The sequence below is a fragment of the Pristis pectinata genome, chromosome 4, assembly GCF_009764475.1.
Source record: "Pristis pectinata isolate sPriPec2 chromosome 4, sPriPec2.1.pri, whole genome shotgun sequence".
In the NCBI taxonomy this organism is placed as follows: Eukaryota; Metazoa; Chordata; class Chondrichthyes; order Rhinopristiformes; family Pristidae; genus Pristis; species Pristis pectinata.
The window spans coordinates 26,627,826-26,650,078 of NC_067408.1; the positions used below are offsets into that span (position 1 = coordinate 26,627,826).

Here is a 22,253-nt window from a genome sequence, read left to right on the forward strand (position 1 = left end):
GATCCCACAGGCCCCATCACCCCATCTCTTTCTTTCCCCTCCCCCACCCTCTCGATCTGCCCATCACCCACACATTCTTTCCTCTGGTTCTCCTCCTCACCTCCTTCATTTTATTCCATGGTTCACTGTCCTCTCCAATCAGATTCCATCTTCTTCAGTCCTTTGTCACTTCCACCTATCACCTCCCAGCTTCTTACATCATTCCCACTCTCCTCCCTCCCTCACCTGTCTGTCACCCACCTCACCCGGATCCATCCATCACCCGCCAGCTCTTGCTCCACCCCTTTCCCCCACCTTTTTATACTAGCCATCTCCCTTCCCGATGAAGGGTCTCGACCTGAAACACTGATTGTCCATTTCCCTCCATTGATGCTGCCTGATCCACTGAGTTCCTCCAGCTCCTTTGTGTGTTATCCCACCGACCAGCAGGTCTTTCGGATATGGAAGGAAACTGGAACACCCAGAGGAAACCCACACAGGCACAGGGTGTAAGTACAAAGCCCAGATAGAAACCAAAGGAAGATAAGATCGAATGCTGGTCGCTGGAGCTGTGAGAAAGGAACACTACCTGCTGCATCACTGTGTGGCGCCACTCCCTCACTAAGAACACAGAGGCCATTATCGTATCCAAATGGATCCCATAGTAATGACCTGATGCTTCACACAACAGATGCCGACCTCATTCAGTGCATAACAACATATAGATTCAATCTCTCGTGATATTTAATGGAAACATGCTTGGCTTGCAAGAGTGCGGTACAGGAGTGTTAGACCCAAATGGAGATAGAATGTACAATGGTAATATTTTGAAGGCAACAGGTTTGTCCACAATGTGCCACAAAATATCTGATATCTGGTCAATATTACATAGCAGTTTAGGAATGAAAGTAGTTCCCAGGCTCCACATTTTAAAGATAACTCACTAGATGGGAAGCTCTTTGGAAATGATATCTCAGACCCTCTGCTTCACTGAAGCCAGCTGCTGAGTATGTTCTGTGGCAGCGACCCTGTCAACAATTCTATCCATACATGTCATGCAAAAAGTTGCATACATGAGCATCATAAAACCAAAGCTTTCAGTATAGTTATGCATAGTAACTCTGTGCAATGTTAAAAACCTTATGAGAAGCACAAACACACGCGTACACATCTAATGATAGGCAGAATTGTTTAAAACACTGGTTCCCACTTTAAGTAGTGGGCCTGATTAAGATTACTTTATGCTGAGAGTTGTAGAACTGACATTGTTGTAGGCATTCCAATTTTTCAGTAGACGATTGGACGTCTTACACAAAGGTGGACATCTGGGGGAATCATTGGATGATCAGAGGCCTCCCTTGAGTAGAAAGGTCTTACCTGTGACACTGGGAAGATTCCATGTTCAGGTTCAGTAGTGGATATTTAATTTATTTATTTTTCAGGCTTCCCTTCAGTTGATGAAAAAGGTTTCGTTCATATGAGGAGCTTGCAATGCAATGTATGTCTTCTCAATAAGGAAGCCTGCAGCACCTTTGACATCCCAAAGCCTTTGCATCATCCACAAGGCACATGTCAGGAATTTGATGAAATGCTCTACATTTGCCTTGGATGAATGAAGCAGAACACTCATGAAGCTCGGCACCATCCAAAACAAAGCAACCCACTTGATTGGTACCTATCTAACATCCTAAATGTTCTTTCTCTCTGCCTGGAGTGTACAGTGGCTGGAGTCTGTGCTACCTACAAGATCTCAATTGAGAGTAAGTTATCACCTGCAATTTTTCTTGAGCATGAATGCTCTATTGGAAGACCACAAAATTTTTTTATTAGTCAGAGGATGTTTCAAGTCAAAAGAATGTAGCTAAAGATAAAGTTTGAAAATAATGGGATGATGAAAACACAATAGAGATTTTAAATGAATATTCCTGAAATTATTGGTTTTAAATCACTTCTGTGTTTTCATTAAGTAAATAAAAATCACCTGATCTCTCACAATGCTGCTTTAGTAAATAAGTTTTATTTCACCAATCTATTATTTTGTTATTAGACATATCTCTGTTTAAGTTGTCCCACTCCTTTCAACTTGACATTAATGTTCAGGATGCTCTATAAAAGTAATCCCTAATGGGTTAAATCCACTGCCTTGTGAGTTTATTAACAAAATAACATATAAAAACAAACATTTATACAACTTGGCTTTGTTTAACAGATGGAAATTTCGGGCAAGTAAGCAATGCAGTGGAATTCACTCAAAGGATGTGGGATGGATAACGGATTAAAATTGCAACAGAAGCCTGGCATTGGTCTCTTCCTGTCTGGAATTGATGATGGTCATTTTAGCTGCAGCATGAAAACTTGCCAAAACAAACGGGTGCCCAATAGATTGTACAAATTAGGGGTGATTTGATTTCACCGGGACTGCAATTTCTTGGACAGAACTTTGCCTAATGGTCAACCCATTTATAAAGCCTCAAGTAATTGGGCTCAGTAACTGACTGGTCAGAGATGCTACAAAGAAAATTACCTGAATGCAACAGAATATAAAGTTTTTATCAAGGAAGGATTTTCAGAAGGTTACAGAGAAGATCATACTGCAGAACTTATTAGGTTTCCATAATATTATTACTTTGAGGTTCCAGATGCCTTCATACCCCATTGTCAACTTGGAATTTCAAGGAATAAAATGAGCTGAATAGAGTCCGATGGTGCCTGCATCAAAATCGTCCACTCTGACAGAATTTGTAGTATTCATACATAGGATGGGGGCATTGCTGACAAGGTCAGCATCTATTGCTTGTTCCTAATTGTCCTTAAGAGTTGCTGGTGAATTGCTTTCTTGAATACCTATAATCCAGACGGTGAAGCTATCCCCATGCTATTATTATGTAGGAAGTTCCGGACTTCACTCAACAGTGAAGAAATGCCAATGTATTTGTACACATTTAAATTAATCACCCTTTGTATATGACACAAAGTAGAACTTACAAGTAGTGGTGCTCCCAATAAAGATAAAGAAATCAAATTTTAGAAGTTCTGCTATATCGCACATTGAGCATGAGTGGCCAAGATTCTAAGGTTGAATTTTTATCCCTGGGTTCCAATTATTGTGAGATGTCAGAGGTAAGTTGTACTATTTTAACACTCAATTTACTAATGGGATGTGAGAAGTATTTGGCTGCTCAGTGCCTGGACTCTGGCCATTTGCTGGCAGTACCTCTCTCTCCCTCTTGGTCCAGTCCCATGTACTTCTCCTGCACAATACTCCATTCCTTATTCTAAGATACAATCCTGGATGTTTTGAACTTTTTGGTTCTGTTGCTTTGGCTCAGTTTAATCTAATTAAATGCAGTGGAATTTATCATACTGACTGACTTTTTACTGGCATGTTAGGATGCCACTAGACTTTGAACAGTCTTACACAAATTTGTTACTGAAGTTTTATATCTCTGCTGACCACAAGAGGCATGAGCCTGGAATTTGTGGTCATGGTCTAATGTCTGCACCAATGCAGATAAACATAAAAATCTAGGAATTCCAATTTACAAACATACAAACACATGTGCAGAGCAGGAGCAGGCATCATAGCTCCTCAATTCTGTTCTGGCATTTAATAAGACCATGGCTGATCTGATTACAACCTCTGTGATTTTGTATTCTTTCGCAGAGTGTGATGTTGAAACCTTCACTGTTACCATCATTGATTTAAAGTGAATTTCAACTTTAAAAAAATGAGAATGTTAAGCCTTGTTGAATGTTTTAATAAGTGTTCAAATATGATTCCTGATGAATAACCTCTCTGGTCTGAAGAAACTACTTTTTGAGGTGTGGAGTATTAATTCTTCTATTCCAGGGAAAAAAAACACAGAAATTAAAATATTTTAAGAACAGTTATATTTACTATTCCTCAGATTCTATTTGATCCTGTCTGAATGTCTTAATCGTTAATTTACTTTCCTTAAAATGTTTAGAAAGGTACAACAAAATAAATACAATTTACTTTCTATGAAGAATTTGATCTTATTTGTTGTGCACCTTGGTTGGTGATATTATTATTTCTGACTGTTGTGAATGCCCAACAAGTGGGGAACATTCCACATCATTTCTGATGTGTGCCTTGTTGATGATGGAAAGGTTTTAGGGACTCGGGATGTGAGGATATGGACACTCTCACTTGTCCTTGCAGCTACAGTGTTTTCGTGTCTGATCCAGTTGGTTTATCAATGTTGATTCAGGGTTTTGATGATAGAAGATTCAGCAGTCATTATACCATTAAGTGTTAAGGCAAGACGATCATACTCTCCTATAGGCGATGGCCTTTGATAGGCACTTGTGAGACATGAATGTAAAGCCCATATTTTCTTTCCACCTGAGAGTGCAGACTGCTTTGTTTCCTAAGCAGATGCATATGAAATTCAGCACCATGCTATCATTAGCAAGCATCCATATATTTTTGAACATATAATGGAAAGGTGGTCATTGATGAAGTAGCTGAAGATAATTAGTGTTGTATGCACAATATTGGTTGATGCACTTTAAGAAGTGACCAATTGCCCTTTATTTGGTTGATAGGATGTTTGAGAGAAGAATCTTCAAGAGGCTGTCTGATTCTGTAGAGAAAGTTACTGTAAGAAATCTTGCTTTACACAATGTAAATACTTTTTATAAGTAAAGTACCATTGTTTGTTAGAGTGAATGAGGCTTATACTAAAACTGTCTGGAAGACACTCTCTGAAGGGTGGTGGGGCGGGGTGTGGGGGAGGGGAAGTTGATAGAATCCCAAAGAATCAGGGGAGCTATCATGCAGATTTCATTGTAGTACTTGGAAGTACTACTGTACAGCAGATAGAACTAATAATCGTACAATCATGAAGATTGTTTGGTGCAAGTAATTGTCAGGCAACCAGAGATGAGATTACACATATTGCACAAGAGGTACAAGTCCATGAAGGAGATAACAGCCAATAAAGATGTAATCTCAATGCAGCTCAAATGTGTGGGGCAAGTTTATGGCAATGGTCCTGCTGAGGTATGAAGCACACAGTCTAACCAGTGTCCAGCACATTTGCAGGATGGACTCTCCAGGTTATGGGGAAGGGGAACTAGTGGGTAACTAAATGACAGAGATTGATTGAGTATTATAGTTATTATAGCCAACGGAGCTGCACTACTGATCATGGGAGCAGATTGTTTTGAGTCACTCGGTGAAGGATTGGGTTTTTGAATGAACCAAACTAATAGGCATTGAGGAAGTCCAGAAGTACTCAGTGTTTGAGATGCTCTGATCAGATGGGATTGGGCAGCACTAAGGAGTCTACAGCTAGCAGGCACTGGAAGACCATGACTACAGGCTGCAGCTCCTCAGAGATAGCTGCAGAAATTGGTAGTTCAATGGCTACAATGCAACAACTTGGAAGAATGAGAGAAGCTACAATCCAGCCTGAGATGCAGTGAATATGGGCAGCTCATTCTACAAAGGCAGGTGTTTTCACCCAAGGCACAGGTGGTGATGCACCAGCACCTTTGCAGACAGATGCCGAATGTTGAACTGATGATGAACATAAAACTTGGCTGAAGAGAGAGCCAAGTGGTTAGTTTTTGAACTCTTCCTGGGTGGAGTTAGGACAGTGATTTGGCCAAAGCCTGATAAATTGTGCACTAAGAAAAGCAAAGAGTATATCATCAAAGGCATTAAAAATCAAACAATCTGCAGAAGGTGGAAATCTAAAACAAAGCAGAAAATGCCGGAAATGTTCAGCAGGTCAGACTGCATCTGGGGGAAGAGAAACAGAGTCAACGCTTCAGGTCGGAGACACTTTGTCAGACCCTTCATTGTTGACTCTGTTTCTCTTTCCACAAATGTGACTGACATGCTGAGTATATTGAGGACATTCTTTGAGAGGAATGACTGTAGTGGTTAGGTAGCTGCCAGTAAGGTCTGGCTATATATCTATTTCATTATGGGTCAACAAGTGAAGTTGTTATTGCATTCTAAATGCAGTGAGTACTAAGACAGAAAGAGTTGCATCCTGAAGGCATCTGAGAAACAGATCTGCAACAAAAAGGAGCAGACATTTCAGAGAATTAAACCAGGGTGAAGTGAGAGATGAGAGATTTCTGTATTAGTCACATCTACATTGAAACACACAGTGAAATGCATCTTTTGCGTAGAGTGTTCTGGGGCAGTCCGCAAGTGTCGCCACGCTTCCGGCGCCAACATAGCATGCCCACAACTTCCCAACCTGTACGTCTTTGGAATGTGGGAGGAAACCGGAGCACCCGGAGGAAACCCACGCAGACACGGGGAGAACGTACAAACTCCTTACAGACAGCAGCCAGAATTGAACCCGGGTCGCTGGTGCTGTAATAGCGTTATGCTAACTGCTACACTACCGTGCCTGCCCAAATGAATAGGATGATTGGATTTGTCAGGCAGCGGCCAGATAGACTCCAACATTGCTTAGAGGAGTAAATAAACATACATTAAGCGCATTTGTGGAACATGTAGTGTAACAAAATGTGTGAAACTAGGGAGTGAGAGAGAGCCTGCTTGGCTCTGCCTGCTTGTTGGTATTGGTATTGGTATTGGTTTATTATTGTCACTTGTACCGAGGTACAGTGAAAAGCTTGTCTTACAAACTGATTGTACAGGTCAATTCATTACACAGTGAAGTTACATTGAGTTAGTACAGAGTGCATTGATGTAGTACAGGTAAAAACAATAACAGTACAGAGTAAAGTATCACAGCTACAGAGAAAGTGCAGTGCAATAAGGTGCAAGGTCACAACAAGGTAGATCATGAGGTCATAGTCTATCTCATTGTATAAGGGAACTGTTCAATAGTCTTATCACAGTGGGGTAGAAGCTGTCCTTAAGTCTGGTGGTACGTGCCCTCAGGCTCCTGTATCTTCTACCCGATGGAAGAGAAGAGAAGAGAGAATGTCCCGGGTGGGTGGGGTCTTTGATTATGCTGGCTGCTACAACAAGCCAATAAAGACAGAGTCCAAGGAGGGGAGGCTGGTGTCCGTGATGCGCTGGGCTGTGTCCACAACTCTCTGCAGCTTCTGGAAGTGATCCAGAAGACATTCTGAGTCTGCAGTCATCATGAGTAGCATGAGTCAAGGCATTGCTTCGACAATGACTTGGAAATCTCAAATCAATGAGACTATTCAGAGGCATTTCAGAGAAAGAGTATGCAATCCATGAACTGCATGCCAAAGCAGATACACAGGAGTTTGGGGAGAACAACTGTGTCACTACAAAGTGAAAAGTAAAAAGCTCAGCGAGTGATATTGCAGGGAGGTAATATCAATTGAGAATTGCAAAAAAGGATAAAGACAGAGATGATGAGAATGCAAGATCCTATGAGAAATATCACAGTAGGCATGGACCTACTAACACAGTGTAGTCAGAATGCAACAAGACAGACTGAAAACACTCATGTCAGACTGGAAAGCCTTGGAGACATTCCAAAAGAGGAAAGCTAGAGGAGGTGACTGTGTGAATTCAAAAGGTACAATAGTGAAACAGGTTTAGGGAGCTACGTAAATAGTCTACTTCAATTTATATTTTCCAAAGTCTTTCTAATTTTCAATTCCTCTAGTATGCAAGCAGCAACACAATAGGGCCCATAGACACTAGATTCCTAGTTCTGACATATGATTGTTGTGAGGAGGACCGTGCACAGTAGGATTGTCTTTGGCCAATACTGGGGAGTGCAACTAGTTTTATTCTTATTGCATCTCTTCATAGCAGTTTGAAACAATTGAGTAGTTTATGACACCACTGTTGCTTGCACTAGACTTTCATTCAAGACATTTAATTGCTTTTAAATTTCCCACCTGCTTATTGGATTTTGAACTCCTATCTGTGGATCACGTATCCAGGTTTCTAGATTACTAGCATAGCAAAATGACCACGTGCTACTGTATTCAATGCCACAGGTTTGACATCATTGACTTCTGGCAAGATTTGTTATAATGAGCAGTGTCAGAAATCTGGGCTTTTGATTCTCTTCCTGATTCAGGGCAGATATGCTATTGGTAGTGTTTCACCACCTTCTGAGTTGAAAACCACATTTCAGCACAGACCAAGGATCAAACTTAGGTACTTGCTCGTCTGGACAGTGAGGTACTAGATGACTGGAGGACAGCAGATGTGCCCCTTTTCAAAAAGAGCAGCAGGGAAAAACCTTTCAATTATAGACCTGTGAGCCTAACATCAATAGTAGGGAAATTATTCGAAAAATTCTGAGGTACTAGATTATGGTTACTTGGAAAGGCAGGGACCAATTAGAGATAGCCAGCATGGCTTTGTCAAGGGCAGGTGCAATAGGTGTGGTTTACGTGAACTTCAGTAAGATCTTTGACAAGTTCCCACATGGGAGGTTGGTCCAAAAGGCATCCAGGGCAAGTTGGCAAATTGGATCCAGAATTGAATTGGCAATAGTACAGAGAGAGGGAGATGGTAGAGTGTTGTTTTGTGATTGGATTGCTGTAACCACTGATGTTCCATAAGGATTGGGGTTGGGACCCTTGCAGGGACCCACCTGAATATAGGTGGCATGATCAGTAAGTTTGCAGATGACACAAAGATTGGTGTTGTTGATAGTGTGAAGGGTAGCCTTAGGCTACAGGGTGATATTGATGTGACTGGGAAATAGGCTGAGAAACGGCACATGCAGTTTAATCCTGATGATAAATGTGAAGTGATGTGTTTTGGACGTACTAATGAGGCCAACAGATACACCATGAATGGTAAGAACCTAGGGAGTATTGAGGAATAGAGGGATCTTGGTGTGTTAGTCCAAAGATTTGTGAAGGTGGCAGCACAAGTAGATAACATTGTTAAGAAGACATATTGAAAATCGGCCTTCATTCGTCTGGGCATTGAATACAAGAGCATGGATGTTATGCTCCAACTTTATAAAAGATTGGTCTGACCTCAGCTGGAGTATGCATGCAGTTCTGGTCACTACAAGAGAGGTAAGAATGTGATAGCAGTGGAGAGAATGCAGAGGAGGTTCACCAGGATGTTGCCTGGGATGGAGTGTCTTAGTTATGAAGAGAGACCGGAGAGGCTATATCTGTTTTACCTGGAGTGGAGGAGGTTGAGAGGAGCCATGAGGTATTTAAAATTATGAGATGTGCACATAGTGTAGACCGCAATAAACTTTTCTCAATATCAGACTAGATTAAACCAGAGGACATAGATTTTGGGAAAGTGGTGAGAGATTTAGAGAGGATCTTGAGGAGGACCTTTATCACCCAGAAAGTGATGAGTAACTTTGAATACACTGCCAGAGAGAGTGGTGGAGATGAGTTGCTAACTAAAGAGCTGTCTAGATGAACACTTGAATTGCCCGGACAGTGAAGGCTTACGGGTCAATTGCTGGAAGATGTGATTAATATGAATGGGTGCCCACTGGCTGACATAGATGTGGTGGGCATACAGTCCTGTTTCCAAGCTGTATGACTCTGTGACTCCTAACTACTTGATGCATGGATCTGTTGAACCAATAACAGATCATAATAAAAATGTTGCAGGCCATCCCTGGGTTATGAGTGCCTGCCTTATGAATACCCCTACATGCAAACGAGCTCCCATAATATTCTTAAACTAAGAAGTCCAATGCATGTACTTATATTTATTCTTACGAACAACAGAACTAAGATTAAAACTAGTTTCCTCTTTCTACTTTTAGTAATTGTTCTTTCTTATCAATCTTATGTGCTTTGATGCCATTCATTACAATGCTGGGGAGATGGGGTTACTATATCAAGTGATTTTGTGTATTTTCCAACTGGCGGACAAAATCAACATGGACTTCTGTAAAAATGGAACCTATTCATTTTCCAGGAATGGCCTGTACATTGCAATACCTTCTCAATAGTAGAACAGATTGACGGGCTGAATGGTCTGTTTCTATTCATATATTTCAGAACCTTTCCGCCTCTTTCCATTTTTTAACTGGTCTGGAGTTTGTTCATTCTATGTAATCCTATCATATTCACCTCCATTTCTTTTGTTTCAGTCTCAAAAGCCTAGAAGTTATGCAAATATCCTGCCAAAGTAAACAAGAGAGAAGGAGAGAGGTTTCTTTAAAGTTTAGTTGACAAAACTGTGTGTTACTCCCCCAGGGCTGCAGGGTCCTGACCTGCCCACAAGTTACATCAGTTAGATTTTGCATGCTAACTGTTCCTCTCCGCCCCTTCAGCGCAAGGCTCTATAAATTGCAACTTTGTAAAAGCCAGCCTTTTACCTAGCAGACTGCTTTAGATTTTGCAGAGGAAACAGTCAGAATGAAGTACCTTGTTCTCTGTACTTTTGCTTTAGTTTTCTTTTGCATTACTCTGACCAATGCTCTTTCACCCTACAAACAAGTATTACAGCACAGCAGGATCAGAGGCAGGCAGCATGGGTAAGTAACTTTAAAAGCAATTTTAACAAAAGTCTTGCATGGAATTCCTAACTTTAAAATCAGATTTTTGGAAACTGGGTGCCATATAGTGTTTAAAAGTGCCAAGCAGTACACATATGTACGGACATACTGAAGTGTGAATGAGAAAGCTCATAGCTTGATTTAAAAATAAATTAAGGATGAATTGTTCATTCAAACTCATGTACTTTATACAGACAAGATTGTTAGAATATTCCTGTTGATTACAATAGGAAGTTACAGTACCTGAGCTAGTGTTGGCTAACTGACTTCACAGCTTTTAAAATAAAAATTGCATTTGATGAAAGATGTTTTAGGTTAATCTTAATTTGAAACAATAGTTTCATTGAATGGTTTGTGTGGCAGATGGACTAAGCTCTTGCTCATTCCTGAACAAATCCTGTTCAGCTTTCTCTACTTAAAAAGAAAAATATGTGTGTTCCCCTCAGCCCCAACGTATGTGCTCTGCAGCAAGTAACAGGATCCAACAAGAAGTACTTCACCAACTGCAAACAGTGGTACCATCGGAAAATCTGTGGCAAACCAACGTAAGCAACACAGAATTTAATGTTAATCTTAGGTTTCAACATGATACAGAAAATGTGCATCAGAATATTGTTGATTCTTAACCATGTTAGTGACGGTTCTAAATTGTTCAGAATTCATTATGCTGATTATCCTGTTGAAGTATTTTACTGTGAATATGTGCAAGTAAAATCTCTTTATATATAAATATTCACAGTCATTCCTTTATAATTTAGTAATTTACTTCTACAGGTACTGTTCTGATTAGTACCTGATTAGGACCTATTATAATATAAGATTTAAAAGAAATGATATTGTTTTAACCTGTAAACAAACATGCATGCATTGGCCACTGATCTGTCCAAAATATAATTAATAATATTTCATTTCACCAAACATCCTTGAGATTTATTTTTAAATTATGAGCAAAAGTCCCTAATCAGAACAATACCAGTGGAAATAAGTTACAAAAGACATTTGACTCTGAAATGTTTTTTGAATTGCCAGATCTGATTCCCTCAGATAGATAATTTAAAAAAGGTTTCAATTCTACTTTGTCTGGATATACTCAATACAGTTGTAATAAAGATGCATTGAGTAACAAAGTGGAATTTCTGCAGAGGAAATGATTCTGGGATGTTAAGCTTTTAGGTGAAATATCTCAACACCTAATAAGGTAGTGCACTTGGGACATGCATGGGAGTCTGTGGTAAGTGACCTGTTGTGTAAAAGTTTGACAAATCTCCCTTTGTTGCTGGAGCTGGAAGTTTTCAAGTTAAACCTGGCTCTGGATACCACACAGGCACATGGTGCCATTTCACATCAGCAAGTAATGGAGAAGGAAAACAATGACAGAAACCTGAGTTTGTGGAATATTGAAGTCTAAATTGGATCAATATGTCTAGACATTGTAAAAGAAATCTTATAGGGTTGCTCCACAGTATTTAGGTGGAAAAAAGACAAATGTTCCTGATTCTTCATCATCTTTTGGAATTTAAGATGCAGATCTATAAATCAGTTTGATTCTAATTCTCTACAGAAATGTTTAAGCCTAATGTTTATACGTGTGTAATAGCATCATAATTAAGAACAACTGGCATGAGAAAATGTTTCATGGTGATGTTACTCCTACATACTGATCAGTAAATTAGTAACGTAGTGTGACTACAATGTATGGAGGAAGCATGTGAAATGATTAAATCTGCTGAATATAAAAAAAATCTGTCAATCTATTAAGTTAACAATCAGTTGAAGGATAAAGCAAAGCCTTTGCATCAAGACAAGGCTGTGTACATTATATATGGAGTACTTCAGAAATAACAAGGACTCCAAACCTTGCAAACTTCAAAAACTAGAAGGAAACAGCAGCCAGTACACCAATCAGATTGGAGTAGTTAACTATAATGTGGCACTGAGACAAGTAAAAAAAGAGTATATGTTTCAGTTTTCTTTTTTTTACCATTCACACCAATTACAATTTTTAAATGACTAACATTTAGTGAGTTTTTCTCTTAACAAAATACAGTATCATCCATAGAGATGTACAAAATGGAAACAGGCCCTTCAGCCTGCTTTGTGCATGCTGACCATCAAGTCCAATCAATACTCATCCCATAGGTCCATAGCCTACTATTCCTTGGCAACTTAAATGCATGTCATGTTGTGAAATGTTGTGAGAATCTCTGCCTCCATCATCTTCTTAGGTTGTGTGTTCCAGATAGTAACCACCTACTGGGTGAAAAATTCTTCTTCTCTTTCCCTCTAAGCTTCCTCCTAACCTTAACCTAAGTCCTCTGGTCTTATAAACCTTTGCCGTAGAGAAAAATTTCTTACTATTAACCTGTTCTACATTCTCAGAATGTTGTACCCCTCTAACAGGTTCCTCCTGAGCTGCCTCTGCTCTAAAGAAAACAAATCAAGCCTATCCACTGTCTCCTCAAAACTGAAGCAATCCATCCCTGGCAATATCCTGGTGAACTTCCTCTGCACCCTCTCTAATGTCTTTCAGAATTCCACATTTAAACTAAATCCATCAAGCCATCATTTACACTAATCCAACACTAATCCCATTTTATTCTCTCCACATTCCTATCAAATCCTCTCAGATTCAACCACTCATCTGCACACTATGGACAATTTACAGTGGCCAATGAACCTACCAGCCTGCATGTCTTTGGGATGTGGCAGGAAATCAGAGCATCCAGAGGAAATCCATGCAGTTGCGGAGAGAATGTGCAGATTCCACATAAACAGCACTGGAGATCAGGATTGAACCCCGATCGCTCAAGCTTTGAGGCAAGCTTTGCTCCTTTCTTCTCTGATCTCCCATCTTCAGTTTATCAGCAGGAGTAAGAATGTTCTGAGCCTTGAACCAGCTTGGTGGTCATGTTCAAGGCAATGAAAATTATAGCACCTTTATCTCTCTATGGTTCAGTGTCCAAGTTTTAAGCCCTTCACTTCCTTCTTTTTAAATGCCCTTCTTTTATCTTTCTGTTTTAACTTTATTTAGCACTTCTAAAATATTTATTGAAATGAGGCAATTTTTCTGGGAAAACTGGGTGTCAATATCTATATGGGAATTCGGCAAAGTACGCAATCTTCTTACAAGTCTAAACTATGAATGTTGGCGATTGATTGGAACATTGAAACCGACATTGCCAAGGCTGATCTTGCCTTCATATATAATTTCCACCTCAGGTCAGTAGTATTGATTGCTCATTTAAACAATCTGGGGTGTCTTTTGAAGGAAGCTGACTTAATGTTGGTATATTTAGTTGTCTAATAGCATTACTCATAATTCCATTCCCTTCTTATTTGAACTGGCATATAATGTCAAGGTTTCCATGGTTGGTACAAACAGCTTGATAATTTTCTTTGATGTTCTGATCTCAGAAGTCATTTCTGCCTGAGTAGGTATGGCTATAACTGCTCCGCACTTGCATATGCTCTGCATAATATGTCTGCTCTGTAAAATTATAAATGTCTCTATGAGCTTATTATCTAGTGTGAGGCACTGCTTAACTAAATTGGAGTTAACTTTTAAGTTTAATGATAGGGTCTTTTGTGGTTAAACAAGGAACTTAGATTAGAAACAACAGAATGAATGGAAATGTTTGAAAGAGCTCCTTCTTGTCAGTTGTATTGGGCTTTAAATGATGTGAAGATAATACTTTGTTATTAAACTATAGATTATTTGTGGCAATCCATCGTAACAATTTAAAAAAGGAAGGAACTTTAAAAAAAATCTGTTTTATTTAAAATTATTCATTTTTGGGATCTGGCCACTGCTTGCAAACTCAGTATTTATTCCACATCCGTACTTCACATGAGAAAGTGGTAGTGAGTGGCTTGTTAAGCCTTTTCAGTGGGGAAGAGTCAACCACATGAGATAAGCCAGACTGAGTAAGGATGGCAGAGTCATAGAGCATTGAAACAGGCCCTTCAGCCCATTGCATCTATACCGACCATCGTGCCTATCCACTTTCCTGCATTAATTCCATATCCCTCTATGCTCTGCTCATTTAAGTACCCATACAGATAGCTCTTAAATATTGTTATTATTCCTGCTTCTGCCACATCTGGCTGCTCATTCCTGATAAAAAGCTACACTTTGTATGAAATATTTACCCTTATATCCCTTTTAAACCTGCCCCCTTTCACATTAAACCCATGCCCTCCAGTTTTAAATACCCTTGCCATGGGAAGCAGACACTACTCTCTCTATGTCTCTCCTAATTTTATATACCTCTGTTGTGTCTCCTCTCAGTCTCCTTCAACACAGGGAAAACAGAGCTTGCCTATCCATTCTCTCCTGATAACTCAAGCCCTCCTGTCCAAGCAACATCCTTATGAAACTTATCTGCACCCTCTCTAGCCTAATCACGTCCTACCTACCATGTGGCAACTGAACACAATACTCCGAATGTGGCTTAACCAATGGTTTGTGCAACTGTAACATGGTGCCCCAATTCTTGTACTCAGTGCCTTTGTTGATGAGGGCAAGCATGACATATACAGTACCTTTTTCACCACCCGTCTACCTATGTGCCCATTTTCAGAGAGCTATGTACTTGTACCCTAAGGTCTTTCTGTTCAACAACACTCCCCAGGGCTCTGCCATTTGACTGTGTGTGTCCTGTCCTGGTTTAACTTTCCAAAATGCACCACTTTACACCTATCTGAGTTAATCTTCATCTGCTATTTCCCTTGCCACTTTCCCAGTTGACCTATGTCCTGTTATAATCTTAGACAATCTTCTTCACTATATACTATACCACCAATTTTGGTGTTATCTGTAAACTTACCAGTCATGCCACCTACATTCTCATCCAAATCATTAATATATATGACAAACAACAGAGGACCCAGCACCGATCCCAGTGGCACACCACTGGTCACAGGCATCCAATCTGAGAAAGCAACCCTCTACTACCATCCCCTATCTCCTACCACCAAGCTAGTTTTGTTTCCAATTGGCTAACTCACCCTGGATCCCATGTGTTCTAACCTTCTGGACATTCCTACCATGTGGGACCTTGTCAAAAGCCTTGCTAAAGTCCATGTAGACAATGTTTATCACCCTGCCCTTGTCAACCCTCTTAGTCACTTCTTCAAAATATCAAACCAAATTCCTGAGACTTGATTTGCCACGCACAAAGCCATGCTGACTATCCTAATCAGTCCTTGCCTTTCCAAATGCAAATAACTCTTGTCTCTCAGAATCCCTTCCAATAATTTTCCCACCACTGATATAAGGCTCACTAGCCAGTAGTTTCCTGGCTTGTCCTTGCAGCAGCATTAGTCATCCTCCAGTCTTCTGGTACCAAACCCAAGGCTAACAAAAAGTTATGAAGATATCTGCCAAGGCCCCAGCAATTTCCTCTCTTGGTTCCCACAATGTCCTAGGATACACCTGGTCAGGCCCTGGGGATTTATCCACTTTTATGTGTATCAAGACCTCCCTTGGTGTCATCCATGAACCAGATAACCATTTTTTATAACAATACAGTGTTTTCTGTGGTCATTATTATAAAGCCTAGTAATTGTTGTCTTCAAAAATTCTAGGTTATTATCTGAATTTAAATTCCACAGGTGCTGAAGTGAGATTTGAAATCAGCTCTCTGGATAGTTAGTGCAGGCCTCTGGATTACTAATTGGGTTACTTAACCACTGCATCACCACCATCACCATAATAGTCATTGTTGATATTGCTTCATTCATAAAAGGAAGTTAAATTTATAAATAAACCAGCTTCCATATATTTTGCCATGGAGGAAAAGAGGTTTTCTCTCTTTTGTCCTGCCCAGTATTTATTCTTTAAAAAAGACAGCTAAAAATCGATTATCTTTTTATTATGTAGGAGTGGGAGTTGCAGTGGACAAACTGACTTCAGAGTTCTCCACATTCAAAAGAAACTGCACCTTTTAAAAAGAAAACACATTGACTATGAAGTCCTTTGGGATGTCCTGAGGTTATGAAGTTGCTATATAAATGCAAGCCTTTCTTTTTTAATGGGAAACATATTGCATTGAGGTTCAAAACAAAGACTTAAGAGTTCTAATTGTTATTTCCTGTATGACCATTCATTTGTACAGAAATCTTAGCTGGTTATGACTGATATGACTGGTATATGTCTGCGGATTGGTTCCATGAGTCAGAAAGTAGTAGTGGTTGGAAATTTATTCCCAAGTAATTATATATTATAACCATAATTCACACTGATCACACAATAAATACTGCCAGATTTCCAGTGCAGCCTTTTGCTGTATAGTTTAATGATTCCCTATGTCATGCTTAAATAATGCTTTTAAGTTAAGACTTGACTCAGAAGTAAGGATGTCTTGTCTGCATTGCACATGTATGAACTCGTCAGTAATGCAAAATGTGCATTATGGCATCAGGTGGTTATTATCTACCAGTATTCACCATTGCAGTCAATAGGACTTGATTGCTAAGAAAGTAGATTATTTCTGTGTGCTAGGTAATCAAATTTCTGTAAAGATAAATCATGAATGAAACTTATGATTGTTCGCAGTCTGTGATTTTTATTCTAGGATCCTTGGTACTACTGTCACTGAAAGCATAAAGGAAGCAACAAGCTCTGTGGCCTCCAATAATGTGCAGTGCCTCTCCAGAAGCTACTTCTGGGATTTTCATAGAATATGAAACAGTACAGCACAGTACGGGCCCTTTGGCCCACTATTTTGTGCCGACCTATATAAACCTTATCCACATTCTATCTCTCCCCCTCTCTACTTCACCTCCCATAACCCTCTATTTTTCTTTTATCCATGTGCCTACCTAGGAGTCTCTTAAATGACCCTATCGTACCAGACCCTACCACCACCACCACCACCACCAACCCCCCCCACCCCCCCAACCCGGCAGTGCATTCCAGGCACCCACAACTCTCTGTGTAAAAAAAAATCCTACCTCTTACATCCCCCTGAACTTTTCTCCACACAACTTAAACAAGTGACCTCCAGTATTGACGATTACTGCCCTGGGGAAAAGATGGTGGCTGTCCACTCTGTCCATTCCTCTCATAATCTTATATACCTCTATCAAGTCTCCTCTCATCCTCTGTCTCTCCAAGGAGAAAAGCCATAACTTGCTCAGCCTCCCCTCATAAGATGTGTTCTCCAATCCAGGCAGCATTCTTGTAAATCTCTCCTGCACCCTCTCCAAAGCTTCCACATCCTCCCTGCAGTGTGGTGACCAGAACTGAACACATTATTCCAGATGTGGTCTAACCAGGGTCTTATTGAGCTGCAATATTACCTCTCTGCTCTTGAACTCAATCTCCCGGCTAATGGAGGCCAGCACACCATATGTCTTTTTAACCACCCTATCAACCTGCATGGCAACTTTGAGGGATCTGTGTACTAGAACCCCAAGATCTCTCTGTTCCTCCACACTGCTAAGAGTAAAAGAGTTACATTAAAGTCCCATGTGCAGTCCGGAAGTCACCCTTGTAAAAATGGGTTATCACAGATCCTGTGAAGCCAGCTTCTGTGTGACTTAAAGGGGACCTCCGAGGACAGTTACCAGTCTGGTGCTGTGAACAGGACAAAGGAGGGTTTCCTTTATATTACATACCAGATTTTCTTTGAGCCCCAATACCCTCCTCCCAACAGTAGTTACTTGCACCTACACCTTCAAGAGTGAGTCTTGCCCAACTCACTCACCCCCAGCCAGTGATTACTTGACTCCTTCCATTCACCAATTTCCAAACCCCTCCCAGTCCAATGATCACCCATCCACCCGTCCACAGATCAAGCAATCACTTCCCCACCCTCAATTTACTAATCTTCTGATTTCTTAAAATCTACCAATCACCTGATCTCACCTTCCCCCAACCTTACTGACCAGTGATTGAAGACTGCCGGCATCACACCACCAATTGCTTGCAATGGACCATCGCCTGTCCCTTAACGTTCCATCCACAATCCTTTGCATTTCCCACCTCTTGAAACTCTCTGGTCTGAATCTGGCCATGGTCCCACACTTGCCTAGTTTCCTTTGTGCTATCTCCTCTGGCACAGCATGTGATGGAATAACCTTCTGTCAAATAAGGTTGAATCTGCATAATCCCCAATACCTTGGTTTTGAACAGTATTGAGTTTCAGAGCAGAGAGCCTCTGTGGTGCAGTGGTCGTGTACAATATTGGTGCAGTGGGAATGCATGATGCTGGTGCAGTGGGAATTTATGATGGGAATGCAGTGGGAATATACAATGGTAGTGTGGTGCTTAGTGCAATGGCGATGCAGTGGTTAATACAATGGGGGTACAATGGTCATATATAATAAGGGTGTAGTGGGAATGTACGATTGGGGTATAATGGTCATGTATAATAGGAGTGCAGTGAGAATATACAATTGGGGTACAATGGTTATGGTATAATAAGGGTGCAGTGAGAATGTATGATTGGGGTACAATGGTCGTGTATAATGGGGTGCAATGGGAATGTACGATTGGGGTACAATGGTCATGTACAATAGGGCTGCAGTGGGAATGTATGGTGAGGCTGCAATGGTCATGTATAATAGGGGTGTAGTCGGAATGTATGATTGGGGTACAATGGTCATTTATAATAAGGGTGCAGTGGGAATGTACGATTTGGGTACAATAGTCATCTATAATAGGGGTGCAGTGGGAATGTACGATTGGGGTACAATGGCCATGTACAAGAAAGTGTGTAGTGGGAATGTACGATTGGGGTACGATAGTCATGTATAATAAGGGTGCAGTGGGAATGCATGATGGGGGTACAGTGACTTTGTGCAGTGGTGGTGATGTGCTCATGTACAATGAAGTGCAGTGTGAATTTGTGATGATGGTACAGTGGGAATGTATGATGGAGGTGACGTGTTCAACACAATGCTTGCTAAGTGACTTAGATTAAAATGTAATCAGGCAGAGAAGGCATGTTAGTGTTAGTGGAATGTCACAAAGAGGACATGGTCTTCCCGAGATGAGGGAAGCAAATTCATTGGACTATCTTGTTTAAAATCAGGCAGCTCAATCATAGAAATGGCAGGAAAATGGAGCATGAGGCCTATCATTGCCTCACTGCCTTGACCTTTTCAACCCATTAATAATAAATGTATGAATCCCAGGAAAGGAAAGTCTCAATATATTCAATGTTTCTAATAGCAGTCAATTTCCACACTGAGGCTGATTGTTGTACTAGAGATTAGCAGTCTGCTAATAGCTAATCTTACTTATTCTCAAGTAAATATTTTTTTAGTTCTCTTCAATGGAATAAGAGATTTTACAGCAAGCAAAAAACAGTGTGCCTGATCTTGCTGATAACTGGCAGTGAGGACTGGGGTTTTACAGTTACCTGAATAGCTGGGTCCACTTAAGTATATGTCACATCCCATCTTCTCTAACATGGATTCTGTGTTTCAATCTTTTAACCAATGGATTTTCCATTCTATTAATGGCATTGTGATAATATCCCATCAAATAATAATTCTAAACAATACAACATGGTAAGAGAGAGATAACAAAAATATTAAACTTTTTCATTTATCATAGGACCATTTAAAATATTAACAATGCATTTACAAAACATAACAACACTGGATAAAATATATAGTTCTTAAACAAAAGGACTGAGGAAACATTGGCTCGAGATGGAAAGTCTGTACAGGCCACAGGAATGAACTTTTGTTACAGGAAGTCAGATCTGCCAAGAAAGCAAGATTTCATAAATCCTGCAAAAGGAGACAGTAATCAGCACAGAGAAACCAATGATACAACAACAGCTGCATGATCATTGAGTCAGAACATTCTCATTTAGGAAGTAGCTTTATTCCCTGGTGCTTGGAGACATTTACATATGGTTCTCAGAAGATGGGTACTCCTGAGTGCTTTACTGTAGACAAAGTTGTGAAATTCCCTCCCAGTGTGCTGTTTTAAATGGCAAATAGCCAGGTGTGAATAGAACTAATGTTACTTTGTTGGATGCTTAAAGAAATCATTTAAGATATAAAAAGGTGTTCTATCAACCAATGTTTGTTTTCAGCAGCCTTAGTTAAGGAAGTATTTTTATTCCAAATTTAAATTTATCTACATAAGGTTTTTGATTTCTGGGTGAGAAAACCATGGGAAGTGATTCAGCATAAAAATTCAATATTGCTGCCTCCACAGATCTTGCAAAGCAAAGGCTCTATTTACACACAGACATGGGCTGATGCTAAATTTGGCAGAACTCCTATTTTGGTGATGACACCACCAAAAATGAACTTTCTAGGTTGGAATAATCCCTCTGCAATCATATCCAGACCTTTCTGCAAACATGGCTAGAAGTGGTTAAAGTGCGCATTTCCATTGGAAAAGAAGATTATCAGAGGGCAAAAATGCTGACAATTTGCTCGCACTGTTTTGCTTCATTAAGATAAATTTCACTCACACTGTTCAGGAGAAAGATAAAATATCTTTATAAGTCACATGCACATCGAAACACACAGTGAAATGCATCTTTTGTGTAGAGTGTTCTGGGGGCAGCCCGCAAGTGTCGCCACGCTTCCGGTGCCAACATAGCATGCCCGCAACTTCTTAACCCATACGTCTTTGGATTGTAGGAGGAAACTAATGTTACTTTGTTGGATGCTTAAAACCACTAAGCACCTGGAGGAAATCCATGCAGACACAGGGAGAACGTACAAACTCCTTACAGACAGTGGCTGGAAGTGAACCCAGGTCATTGGTGCTGTAATAGCATTACGCTAACCGCTACACTGCTATGCTTGCCCAATGCAATAGGAAAAAGGAACATAGATAAATAGGAGCAGGGGTAGGCCCTTTGAACCTACTTCATTGTTAAGTTCAGCCACAGTTGATCCTCTGTCTGAACACCATATCCTTACTTTCTCCCCATAAACCTTGATACCTTTTGTGTCTACAAATTGATCTCCTTGAAAAGCAATGTGTAAGCATCACTGTTAGCATTGTTTAAGGACTTTTCAATTGGCTAAGGATTATGAGGTATAACTGAAACAGTTATGTTCCTGGTGAAGGGCATATGAAGGACAGCAATACGAAACCTCTGCCAGTGGATAGGGACTTCCAGCATGTAAAACTGGCAAAATAAATCTAAATCGGGATGGCATGTGCTTTGAGAGGAACTTGGAGGTGGTGATGTTTTCAAGTCCCTGCTGCCCTTACCCTTATGGATGGCTGAGGTGCTGTCAAAGAAACCTTGGTTAATTGCTGCAATGCATTTTGAAGATGGTATACACTCTGTAAAAATGAGGTTCCAGTGATGGAGAGAGTTAGTACTTATGATAAGCTGAGGGCACTAGGGATTTCTATTATCAACAACCACTAGTAGATGAATAGAAAAAATAAAGATGGCTGCACTTCATGACAAGCACATTACTGTGGGTGCTAAAATGATGATATATGTCATTTCCCACTGCTCTACTCTCTTTACGCTCATGACTGTATGGCTAAGCACAGCTCAAATGGCATCTACAAATTCGCAGATGACACCACTGTTGTCGGTAAAATCTCAGATGGTGACGAGGAGATAGATCGGCTGGTTAAGTGGTGTTGCAACAACAACCTCGCACTCAACCTCAGCAAGACCAAGGAATTGATTGTGGAAATTTGGGAGAACACACACCTGTCCTCATTGAGGGATCAGTGGTGGAAAGGGTGAACAACTTCAAGTTCCTGGGCATCAACATCTCGGAGGATCTAGTCTGGGCCCAACACATTAATGCAATCCTGAAGAAGGCGTGCCAGTGGCTCAACTTAGTTAGGAATTTGAGGATATTTGGTATGTCATCGAAGGCTCTTGC

At 40.4% G+C, this 22,253-nt stretch overlaps 1 protein-coding gene across 1 annotated transcript in view; it reads left to right on the plus strand.

The window, feature by feature from the left end:
* Positions 1 to 10,245: 10,245 nt before the first annotated feature.
* The window catches only part of tgfbi (transforming growth factor, beta-induced), a 62,000-nt gene continuing 49,992 nt past the window's right edge, over positions 10,246 to 22,253 (plus strand). Inside the window, exons 1-2 of the mRNA XM_052013971.1 lie at positions 10,246 to 10,397; positions 10,865 to 10,963. Coding sequence (XP_051869931.1) covers positions 10,279 to 10,397; positions 10,865 to 10,963 — 218 coding nt within the window. The 5' untranslated portion in view covers positions 10,246 to 10,278. The remainder of the gene's footprint in view (positions 10,398 to 10,864; positions 10,964 to 22,253) is intronic.